This window comes from Pelodiscus sinensis, chromosome 1 (assembly GCF_049634645.1).
Source record: "Pelodiscus sinensis isolate JC-2024 chromosome 1, ASM4963464v1, whole genome shotgun sequence".
Taxonomy (NCBI): Eukaryota; Metazoa; Chordata; order Testudines; family Trionychidae; genus Pelodiscus; species Pelodiscus sinensis.
In genome coordinates this window covers 322,334,726-322,346,913 of record NC_134711.1, presented here as the reverse complement: position 1 = coordinate 322,346,913, position 12,188 = coordinate 322,334,726, and the positions used below count along the sequence as shown (strand labels likewise).

Genomic DNA, 12,188 nt, shown 5'->3' with positions numbered 1-12,188 from the left:
AAGACTTGGGATATTTTGCAGTGAGAGTCACTGTTTATAATAATAAAACAAACAAATATTTTGCAGTAGTCATCTGCCTTCCTGTTTCTTTAAGGTCTGAAGTTACATGTTTACAAAGCACAGAGTCCGTATCACATCCCGTGAAATCATTAAAAGTTAAGACTTTGCAAACCAGCTGGATTGTCATTTCTTTCTTCTAGTGAGCAACGTGTATCATGACCTGTCCCTGTCTGCTTGGTTCTACAGATACCCCCTGCAAGTCTCTGCAAATGAAGAAGCATAAGAATTTTCCCTCTGTCTCCTATGTCTGAACTCATCTCATAAGGAGCTTTAAAAGAAGACATGTCTGATCAGCTGGCAGTAATTGCTAATATATGGGGATCATGTATTGCTGTAGAGTAGAGATGTAATAGTGTAGTCGACTAACTGATTAACCAATAAGCAAAGGCTTACAGGTTAATGTTACAGACTATAAGCCCCCCGCCAGCAAATTTAGCAGGCAGGCCAGCAGCCCGGCTCAGTCCTGACTTGCAATGGGTCTGGGACCTACCCTTGCTACAGCTCTGCATTTAAAGTGTATTAGGAACTGGGCAGGCAGGCAGCCTGGCTCAGTTCCAACTTGTGCCAGGTCTAGGAGCTCAGACCCCCACTAAACAGTGGCTGCTGCCACCCCACACTGCTGCCTCTTTATCAGAGGCAGCAGCAGAGGGCAACAGGGAGCCGGTCTGCAAGGGGAGCTGGTTTTTAAACTGGCTCCCCTCACGGACTGGCTCTCACCTGGCACCCCACTCTGCCGCCTCTGATACAGAGGCAGCAGTGTGGAGTGGCAGGGGGCTCTGTGAGAGTGAGGCTGGAGCGCACATGCTGCCAGTCCCACCCCTAGAGACTACAGAATAGTCGACTAACCGATAAGAATTCATGAGGTTACTTGACTATTCAATTAACCGATATTTAATGTCCCTACTGTAGAGGTTGAGTATTTGTAGCAAACTGGCTTCAGAAATATCAGACTAATTTCTTAACATTATTAACATGTTTTCTGGGTGATGAAAACAATGCAGGCCTTTATATCACACAGTGCATATGAAATTAGATAGGAATGCGGTGTGATAGAGCTTTGTGTGAGACCAGCATTCATGGTATTTTGGTTCAGAAGTTATGCACCAGGTATTACCATTAGAATAGACTGGGAGGAAGGGCATGGATTAACAAGTCAGAGTGCTCTTTGGATGAGAGAGGGTTTTGTAACTGAGAAGGGAGAGAAGGGAACTTTCCTGTGGAACAGCTAAAATATGGACTAAGGGAAGCAGATATGTTGGAAGGAATGGGAGGCTGTGAAGAAGGCCTGAAGGCTTCGTCTAGATTGGCATGATTTTCCAGAAATGCTTTTAACAGAAAAGTTTCCCGTTAAAAACATTTTCAGAACAGAGCGTCTAGATTGGCACGGACGCTTTTCCGCAAAAGCACTTTTTGTGGAAAAGCATCTGTGCCAATCTAGACGTGCTTTTCCACAAAAAAGCCCCGATTGCCATTTTCGCGATTGGGGCTTTTTTGCGGAAAACAAATCTGAGCTGTCTACGCTGGCCCTTTTGCGCAAAACCTGCGCAAAAGGGACTTTTGCCTGAACGGGAGCAGCATAGTATTTCCACAAGAAGCACTGATTTCAAACAGTAGGAAGTCAGTGTTCTTGCGAAAATTCAAGCGGACAGTGTAGACAGCTGGCAAGTTTTTCCGGAAAAGCGGCTGATTTTCTGGAAAAACTGGCCAGTCTAGACACAGCCGAAGAGATCAGCGCTCGCACCGGCTTCTCTTTAAAAATGGAGAGTGGCAGTGAGCAGGGGTTTGTGTTTGTGCTGAGACCCAGGACTAGGGATTCAACCAGCATCCTCTCCTGCTGGCTTCCCTTTAAAAATGCAGGGGGAGTGAAATGAGCGAGTAGTTGATAGTGCTACCCGATAAGCTCCTGCTTATCGACTACTTCTTTACATCCTTAATATGAGCATTTGTCTTGACTTTTTTTCAAATGGATTTTGCAGCCCTCCCAGTAGTAGAGAATTCCAAATTTTATTTTTTAGTTGTATTGTAGTAGCACCATAGTCCCATTGTGCTGTGGAGAACAAAGCGAGTCTCTAGCCCAAAAAGTTTACAATCTAAGTAACATTTGACTTGTGTCTGCATGTACTGCCACTGAAATGAAATTACTTATTGTGTGGAAGATGGCAACAATCAGACCACCGCTAAACAGCAGGGGCAGCAGAGAAACTTGGCTATAGATATAAGGACAAGTCCCTAACTCTTCCAAAAATTGCCACTGAATCTATACAGAAGAAAGAGAACCCCTGGGCTTTTAAGGAGTCACCTGTGTGACCCACACAGCCTGAATGGTCTAAACCTTAAGATAAAAGGACAAATTGACCCAGTGCTAATGGAACCTGTGGTAACCTCATCATTCAGTTAAGTTTTCACTCACCAGAAATGGCCCATCTAAGATATTCTCTTGAACAGTTTCATCTGTGTATCCATGGTGCTGGAGTTCTGACACATACTGTGGAGTTGTCTGTACTTTCTCTTGAAGGGATTTTGCACAGATCACTGCTTCAAATGTAGTCTTCTGAGCAGCTCTGTGAGCCACCAGCCAGTGACCAGCCCCTGGAATAAGGAAGTACAAGATTTTAATAGACATCAGAATAGGCAAACAATCTTTAGAATGTATTGTTTGTGCAGCACCAACTAGACACTTTGGCATTTGCTCTGATATAAAACATGGCTGAATCACTGGTTTTTAAAAATGATCTGTTTATAAAATATTTAAATGTACAATAACGAGAAGGCATCTGTATTGTCAGATAAGGACAAAAATATCAAGGCTGCAGTCAGAAACACAGAAAAGCAGAATTTTACTACTGTTTTTAAATAAAATCTGATTTGTTTCTGTAAAATTTCTAAATATTTCATGGATATCAACTCAGCCAGAACAATTCCACAAAATATATAGGATGAAGCTAAAACGTGCTGCTCCCTGCATCTCTGACTGCAACTCTATTGTTCCTGTCCTACTCTGTCATAAGGCTGTGCTTCCTATTAGCATTCTCATTAACATGAAGCCCTAGAGATGATACAACTGTCTGCTTTGCTGAGGTGATGTTTTGGAACATTTTCAGGTACGTTTAAACATAGTTTTAGAATGAACTCATTTACATTACAAATTCTGATTATTGTTGAGTGTCTTATGATAACATCTAAGAGCTCCAGTCCTGGACACAAACACAAAACAAAAAGATGGCTCTGCCCAAAAGACTTCACGGTCCAAGGTTTAGATGTGCCCTTAAGGCACAGCCCCTAATTGCACAGATTTGCACTATCCCAAGGACAGCTGGAAAAGGAGTTTTTTACTCCATGGTTGCATCCCCGGTACAGAATCAAACAATTAGTAAATGAATACATAAGCCATAGGGATGTTAGAAATTGTTTATTTTAGTAATAGTGTACCCATAAGAATTCTTAGTGGTTACACAGTTACTAAAATTCTCCCCCCATCCTAGGGAGGGGCTGGCAGCCAGTGCGCTCTCAGCTCCTGGCCCTACTCCTGGGGAGCCCTCTGCCACTCCACACTGCTGCTTTTGTATCAGAGGCAGCAGGGCAGGGTGACAGGTGGGAACCAGTCTGCAAGGGGAGCCAATTTAAAAATCAGCTCCCCACATAGACTAGCCCCCATCTGCTGTCTCTCTTTGGGGGGGCTGAGCTCCCTGTGGACAGAGGCTGCTCTAGCATCCCATGGTGCAGCCTCTCTCTGCAGGGAGCCCTGGCCAGCTGGGACAGAGGGTGCTCCACAGCAGCACATGGTGGCAGGCATGATCCTCATTGAAAACTCGGACCAGCGGTCCGGGACTGAGCCAGCCTGCCAGTCCAAGTTTTAAATGCAGAGCACACAGGTAAGGGGGGTTGCTGCGGTTAACTGGGACCAGTAACCAATAAGCAATTGCTTATCAGTTAAACGGTACGCCGACTAGCCGCTTACATCCCTATTAAGCCAGCACTAGTGCATGCGTCAACAGTACGATGTGTTAAGTAATCACGCTGTTGGAGACGCAGTTTTTCCCTGCACATATATTCTAGAGCTGTTCTGCACCACTGCAGTTGCATTGTCATCTGGATACATAAGAATAGTCAGTACTGTTCTCTGAAGCAGTGGCTTATGGGAGATTTCAAAAGGCCTCCTAAGTGTCAAGCAGGAGAATTAAAGAAAAATAGGTCACATATTTTCCTGAGAAACTCCCATAAATTTCCAAGAAACAGTGTCATTTCCAAGTCCTTTTCCCAGTGTACCTGCATCTCAATTATTTTTCAAAAGCTCCAGCAAAAACCTTTCTGACTAAGCAAAAAGCCAACGGCGAGTATTGTTCTTGACCTCAATTTGGCAAAAAGGACTTGCAAATGGTTCTATTTCTTGGAATCTTGTGTGGCTTTCCCAGGAAATAGTTTGATTTCTCCCACAATTCCCTGAGCTCCCACAAGGCCTTTTGAAATCTCACAGAAACCACTGTTTCAGGAAGCCATATTGGGAACTGTGAAAAAGACAACCACCGTACAACGCAACTGACATGGAATAATCTTGTGCAAGTGTGGATGCAAGGTAAAACGTAGAAGTGCATGAATAATGTTGGATACATTGCACCACTACTACTTATCCTTATGATGTCCCATCTGTTCAATTACTAATGGTCTGCTCCTTGGCCAAACACAGCCTTAAAATGTTCACACATGACAAGACTAAGCAAGTCTTATAGGCACATATTAACAAATACATGTGTCATGAAAAATGGGTTATTTTCTTTGGTCTCTCCCCTTCCACCAAACCATTACAGTGACCCGTTACACTTGAGTTACTTCTAATTGGATTGTCATCACAGAAAGTATCACATTTAATCAAATCCAGCTTGGTGTAAGCGGGTGCAGTTCTCATAAAAGCCACTTACACCAGGGCTGAATTTGGCCCAGTGGCTTTTCCTACATTGAGTGCATGCAGACGTACAAAGTTTTGAGTCTGAATAAAATCCAGCTCTTAAAGCATAGGGGAGCAAACTATTCACTACAGGCATCATCTGCCCTGACAAACTTTTTTATCAAGCCCTCAAACTGCCGCCGGGGAGCAGGATCAGGGGCTTGCCCCACTCTGCCTGCACAGCGTTTCCCAATCCCTGACTCACAATTCTTCCACCTTCTGGCATATAGCAGAGCCATGCTTCATAAGCATGACTTCTCTGCACTGTTTCTGGGATCAGATCCCCATCCCTGCACAGCCACTCTCCTCCCCCCACAAGTGGCAGAGCACCCAATCCCCTCCTGGTCTCCTATGGCCCCACCCTTGAGAGCCATACCAAAATGCAACTCTCAGGCTAAAAAGTTTGTCCATCCCTGTTTTTAAAACATATATTTTAACATATGGTGGTGAAGAGACACCAAAAGTCTAGAACAGGGGTGGGGAACCTAAGGCCCAGGCATTGGATATGGCCCCCAGCTTGCCTGGATCTGGCCCTCAAAGCTCGAGGCTCCCCCCACAGCATTAATAGAATCATAGAACTGGAAGAGACCTCAGAAGGTCATCAAGTACAGCCCCCTGCTCTAGGCAGGACCAATTCCAACTAAATCAACCCGGCCAGGGCTTTGTCAAGCTGAGACTTAAACACCTCTAGGGATGGAGACTCCACTACTTCCCTAGGTAACCCATTCCAGTGCTTCACCACTCTCCTAGTGAAATAGTTTTTCCTAATATCGAACCTTGACCTCTCCCACCACAACTTGAGACCATTGCTCCTTGTTCTGCCATCTGTCACTACTGAGAACAGCCTCTCTCCATCCTCTTTGGAACCTCCCTTCAGGAAGTTGAAGGCTGCTATCAAACCCCCCCTCACTCTTCGCTTCTGCAGACTAAATAGACCCAACTCCCTCAGCCTCTTCTCATATGTCATATGCTCCAGCCCCCTAATCATTTTGGTTGCCCTCCGCTGGACCCTCTCCAATGCATCCACATCCTTTTTGCAGTGGGGGGCCCAGAACTGGACACAATACTCCAGATGCGGCCTCACCAAAGCCGAATAAAGGGGAATAATGACATCTCTGGATCTGCTGGCAATGCTCCTCTTAATGCAACCTAATATGCCATTAGCCTTCTTGGCTACAAGGGCACACTGTTGACTCATATCTAGCTTCTCATCCACTGTAACCCCCAGGTCCTTTTCTGCAGAACTACTACTTAACCGGTTAGTCCCCAGCTTGTAACTATGCTTGGGATTCTTCCGTCCCAAGTGCAGGACTTTACACTTGTCCTTGTTGAACCTCATCAGATTTCTTGTGGCCCAATCCTCCAGTTTGTCTAAGTCATTCTGTACCCTATCTCTGCCCTTAAGCGTATCTACCTCTCCCCCCAGCCTAGTGTCATCTGCAAACTTGCTGAGGGTGCAATCCATCCCCTCATCCAGATCATTAATAAAGACATTGAACAAAACCGGTCCTAGAACCGAACCTTGGGGCACTCCGCTAGAAACCGACCGCCATCCTGACATCGAGCCATTGATCACTACCCGCCTGGCCCGGCCTTCTAGCCATCTTTCTATCCATCTTACCGTCCATTTATCCAATCCACAATCCCTTAACTTGCTGGCAGGAATATTGTGGGAGACCGTATCAAAAGCCTTGCTAAAGTCAAGGTACATAACATCCACTGACTTCCCCATGTCCACGGAGCCAGTTACTTCATCATAGAAGCTAATCAGATTGGTCAGGCACGACTTGCCCTTCGTGAGTCCATGCTGTCTATTCCTAATCACTTTCCTCTCATCCAAGTGCCTCAATATGGATTCCTTAAGGATCCCTTCCATGATTTTTCCAGGAACCGAGGTAAGACTGACCGGCCTATAGTTCCCTGGATCATCCTTCTTCCCTTTTTTGAAGATGGGCACTACATTTGCCTTTTTCCAGTCATCCAGGATTTCTCCCGATCTCCACGACTTTTCAAAGATAATAGCCAAAGGCTCCACAATGACATTTGCCAACTCCCTCAGTACCCTCGGATGCACTAAGTCCGGACCCATGGATTTATGTACGTTTAGCTTTTCTAAATAGTTCCTAACCTATTTCTTTACCCACCACGGGCTGTCCATCTTCATACCATCTTGCGTCACTTGGCGCAGAAGTCCAGGAGCCGACCTTGTCCGTGAATACAGAGGCAAAGAAAGCGTTGAGTACTTCAGCTTTCCCCACATCATCTGTCACTAGGTTACCTCCTTCATCTTTTAGGGGCCACACACCCTCTCTGATCACCTTCTTCTTGTTAACATGCCTGTAGAAACCTTTCTTGTTATCCTTCACATCCTTAGCCAGTCGCAATTCCATTTGCGCTTTCGCCTTCCTGATAACCCCCCGGCATTCTCGAGCTATACCTTTAAACTCCTCTCTGGTCATTTGTCCAAGTTTCCACTCTTTGTAAGATTCCTTTTTGTGCTTAAGTTCACCAAGGATTTCCCCTGTAAGCCAGTCCGGTCTCCTACCATGTTTGCCTCTCTTGCTACTCGTCGGGATGGTTTCTTTCTGTGCATTCAATAAGGCTTCTTTAAAATACTGCCAGCTGTCCTGGACTCCTTTCCCCTTCATGTTAACATCCCAGGGGATTCTGCCCATCAGATCTCGGAGGGAATCAAAATCTGCTTTTTTGAAGTCCAAGGTGTGTATTTTACTACTCTCTTTTCTTCCTTTGGTCAGGATCCTGAAATCTATCATCTCATGATCACTGCTTCCCAGGTTGTAACCCACCTCCACTTCCCCTATTAGTTCCTCCCTGTTTGTGAGCAGAAGGTCAAGCTGTGCACGGCCCCTGGTCGGATCCTTCAGCACCTGTGTCAAGAAGTTATCCCCAACGTTCTCCAAAAACTTCCTGGATTGCCTGTGTACTGCCGTATTGGTTTCCCAGCAGATGTCAGGGTGATTAAAGTCCCCCATGAGAACCAGGGCCTGCGATCTGGAAGCTTCGCTCAATTGTCCGAAGAAAGCCTCATCTACCTCATCCACCTGATTCGGTGGCCTGTAGCAAACACCAACCACAACATCAATGCTGTTGTTTGCTCCTTTAAACTTAACCCATAGACTCTCAACAGGTTTTTCTTCCTCTTTATACTGGAGTTCAGAGCAATCGTAGTGCTCTCTTGCGTATAGTGCAACTCCTCCTCCTTTTCTCCCCTGCCTGTTGTTCCTGAACAGTCTATACCCTTCCATGACAGCGCTCCAGTCATGCGAGTCATCCCACCAAGTCTCTGTTATCCCAATTAAATCATATTTCTTGGCCTGGGCCAGGGCCTCCAGCTCTTCCTGTTTGTTGCCCAGGCTTCTCGCATTAGTGTACAAACACTTCAGGTAACCAGTTGATCGTCCTATCTTCTCCATTCGAAACATGGGTCCTCCTTTCTTGCCCCTTCCTCTCTGCATTTCTTCCCGGTATCGGACTTTCCCACTCCCCTCAGGGTTTTGGTCACCATCCCCCGACGAACCTAGTTTAAAGCCCTCCTCACTAGGTTTGCAAGCCTGCCCGCGAAGATGCTCCTTCCTCTCTTTGTTAGGTGGATCCCATCTCTTCCTAACAATCCTTGCACCCGGAACAGAGTCCCATGGTCGAAGAAACCAAAGCCCTCTCTGCGACACCATCTGCGCAACCACGCATTTACGTCCTCAATTCGACGATCCCTGCCCAGTCCTTTCCCTTCAACAGGGAGGATGGAGGAGAATACCACTTGCGCTCCAAATTCTTGGATCCTTCTTCCTAGCGCTACATAATCTGCAGTAACACGCTCAAGATCATTCTTGGCCATATCATTAGTTCCCACGTGGAGCAGCAGGAAGGGGTAGTGATCCGAAGGTTTGATCAGCTTGGTAAGCCTCTTAGTGACATCCTGAATGTGAGCTCCCGGTAAGCAGCACACCTCTCGAGATTCCAGGTCCGGACGGCAGAGGGATGGCTCAGTCCCTCTTAGAAGGGAGTCCCCGACCACCACCACCCGTCGTTTCCTTTTGGGCGTGGTGGCCGTGGAACCCCCATCCGTAGGACTACGCATCCCATGCCTTCCAGTAGATGGTGTTCCCTTCGGGTTTCTTCCTTGTGAGGTCCCTTCCAGAGCTTTCAGCACTGCAGAGCCTGTGGAGAGAGCTTGAAAGCGATTGCTTACCTCTATAGCATCAGGGGATTCCCGTGCTGGCCTTTTTCCCCTTCTAGAAGTTACATGCTGCCAGTTCTCTTCTTGATCATGTACTGCCCTCTCTGGCTCTTCTGCCTGCCGTGCTTGAAGGATTAAATGCTGCCTTCTATCGAGGAAGTCTTCATCCTCCCTGATCGAGTGTAGGGTCGACACTTGGGCCTCCAGTCCTCTAATCTTCTCTTCCAAAATGTCGACCAGCTTGCACTTGGTGCAGATGAAATCCATTCTTTCTTCCGGGAGGAAGACAAACATGGCACACGCTGTGCAGGTAACAACAGCAGACCCATCACCAACCATCGCTGCTGTCCTGGAAAAGGGATTTAAAAAGAAAGGCAAGAGAACCTCCCGCCCTTCCCTCTCCCCTCTCAAACTCCCTCTCAAAACTCCCTGTTAGCAATCACCTGTTCGCAAGCTCCTTGGTCACTTGCCCACTGCCTTATAAAGCCCCTCCCCCTACCAAGGCTCAGCCAATCAGCAGAGGCGTCTAGAATTCAAACTTTAATTAGAAGCCAACCGTTTCCACCTGCCAATCACAACCAATCACAGCACAAACTCCATCAAGGGGAGGGGGAGGGCAGAGGGGAGGTGGGAAAAAAAAAGCCTCACTCTCAAACACAGGGTAAAATAAATAAATAAATAAATAAATAAAACAAAAAAGAACACACACCACCACACACCAAACAAACACAAGCTCAGCACACAGTAAGAAAGCCCCAATAACAAAACACACTTCCCTCAAGAGTCCTGTATCTGCTTCTCCTTCCCCTGGAGAACTCCCTCTCAAAACTCCCTGTTAGCAATCACCCACGCTGGTGCTCCAGCCCACCTACCCCTGCCATGGAGCTGTGACACAAAATCTACAAGCCCGGGCCCCCTATGCTCTGGTGTGCAAGGGGAATGTGGGGAGTGTCTTTTTTCTTCTCAGTGAGGGGCCATGTCAGTGAGGGATTTGGGGTTTTTTGTTTGGTTTTGTTTCTCACTTGTGTGTGGCCCCTGACTGATTTTTCTGTGGGTCAGCGGCCCACAACCCAAAAAAGGTTCCCTACCCCTGGAAGGCTAGGTTCTGAAGTGGTGTAAGTCAGTGTAGCTTCACTGAAAATAATGGAACCGCACTCATTTATACCAGCTTAAGATCTGGCCCCAAGCACTTAACTGGAGTTCTATAGAATTTGACATGGTATTATACTGTGGGGTGATAAAGTTATTAGTAGTCAAAACAAAAGTTACCTTCTTCACTTGTCCGCAAAATGTTTCTGGCAGGAAAGCAGTTGGTTGCATAACTTTTTCCATTGTCCAGTTTATACAGTGTAGCCATATTGTCTGCAGAGTTACTAAGAAGATCAAGGCACAAATAAACTAATTAACTCTTTCACCGGTCCTTTCACTAGTACAGCTAACAATGCTACTCAAAGCACTGAACAGAGGTTAGTTAGTTAATCCTCAAAACAATCTTGTGAGTGGGACAGAGTAGCCTGCACTACTCACATACAAGGGAAACAGAGATGGAGAGATTACAGCTAAAATGTTCAAACATGAGTGCCAAAATATAGGCAGCTAAATGCATCTTTTAAATATCAGAATATATTTGCTTGACTCGGGACAGAATACAATTCCCATTATTTTTCTGCTTTAACAATCATCCTCACATTTCTTACCCCTTTCCTATGTTATGTTCATGTTCGGAGGCCTTGAGCAGGATACACAGACCCGTGTTTCAAACCCTGGGAGTCAGATATTAAGCACTTAAGTCCATATTTAGGCACCCTGAATAAGTGACTTGATGGAATAAGGAGAGGTGGGAAGGATTCAGTATGCCATTGGCATGACAGAGTAAAGTGGTGGGGTGCTACCAAGGAGATGGGACAGTGTGATGGGATAGCACGAAGTTGGCATGAGATAATGCAGGGCTATGGTGGTCACATGGGGATAGCATCAGCAGGTTCCTGAAGCGGTACAAGTGCTGGGCATGGAGTGGAGTTACCACGAAGGCATTAAAGGAGATGTTTGCATGGGTGATTGGTGGGAAACCAGCCCAACAGTATGCTATAAGTAGAGGATGCTGAAATGGCTTTGGCCACACAATGTCTGTCTCATATTGACAAAGGAATATGATATGATGGCAGTTGGCCCTGCATCAGCACAGGAATCCTGACCCACAGTGTGAGACCTACTGATATAGATTCCTAACGGAGAAAACAGCACAAGGAGTTGGCGCTTGAGCCCGTGGTTGCAAATGATGATGATGATGCAAGGAAGTGATGTGGTTGGTACCTGGCTGGGTGCAGAGAGTGCCGGTGTGTAGTCGGCGTGGGGTAGCAGTGGGAGATGGAATGGGCACGTGGCTGCTGTAGGGTACCAGTGAGGGGCGTGGCATGGGGCAGTGCGTGTGCAGTTGTGGGGTACCAGTGGGGGGGTGGGCCTGTGGGTACTGGTGGGGGATGCGGTGCTGGGGAGTGGGTATGTGGCTGGTGCGGGATAAGGGGGGGGAGGATGCAGTGTGGGGGCGTGTGGCTGATGTGGGGTACTGGGCGGGCGGGACGTGGTGCGGGGGAGGGGCCAGTGGGGGGTACCGATGGGGGACGGGGCACTAAGGAGTTGGGGTCCCAGATGGTGTGAAGTCTTGGCGCCAAGTTGAAACCATAGAGGTCTTAGTCCTCCACTTCCTAGAGAGGCCTTAGCCTAACTCTTGCTAAGACGCTTCGCGGGCCCCCCCCCCTCCCCCCGAGTGCTGCTGGTACCTGTGCTGCCATCGCCCTGGGGAGCTCAGCCCCTGGGGGTTCCCGTAGCCCCTCCCGTCACGACAGCAGCCATGTTGTCTTCGGTCGCCATAGCAACAAGGACGGTCCCGAAAGCGCTACGCGAGCGGCCCCGGCATAAAACTACGAGTCCCAGAGCGCCCTGGGGCGCACTTCCGATCATGTGGCTCCGACACCGGAAGCTGTGCTC

The 12,188-nt window shown here is 47.3% G+C and overlaps 1 protein-coding gene across 4 annotated transcripts in view; it reads right to left on the bottom strand.

Annotated features, from left to right (window-relative positions):
• Window positions 1-12,130, bottom strand: part of XRRA1 (X-ray radiation resistance associated 1) — a 44,597-nt gene extending 32,467 nt beyond the window's left edge. For 3 of the 4 annotated variants that reach the window (XM_075919593.1, XM_075919591.1, XM_075919594.1), the window contains exons 1-3: window positions 11,981-12,130; window positions 10,470-10,573; window positions 2,471-2,649 (exon numbers count right to left, since the gene is read on the bottom strand). In XM_075919593.1, the coding sequence (XP_075775708.1) occupies window positions 2,471-2,649; window positions 10,470-10,557 (267 nt within the window). In that variant the 5' untranslated portion in view covers window positions 10,558-10,573; window positions 11,981-12,130. Of the gene's footprint in view, window positions 1-2,470; window positions 2,650-10,469; window positions 10,574-10,897; window positions 11,030-11,980 lie in introns of those variants that run through there. The other variant, XM_075919592.1, reaches the window with a different exon arrangement.
• Between the last annotated feature and the right edge of the window lie 58 nt (window positions 12,131-12,188).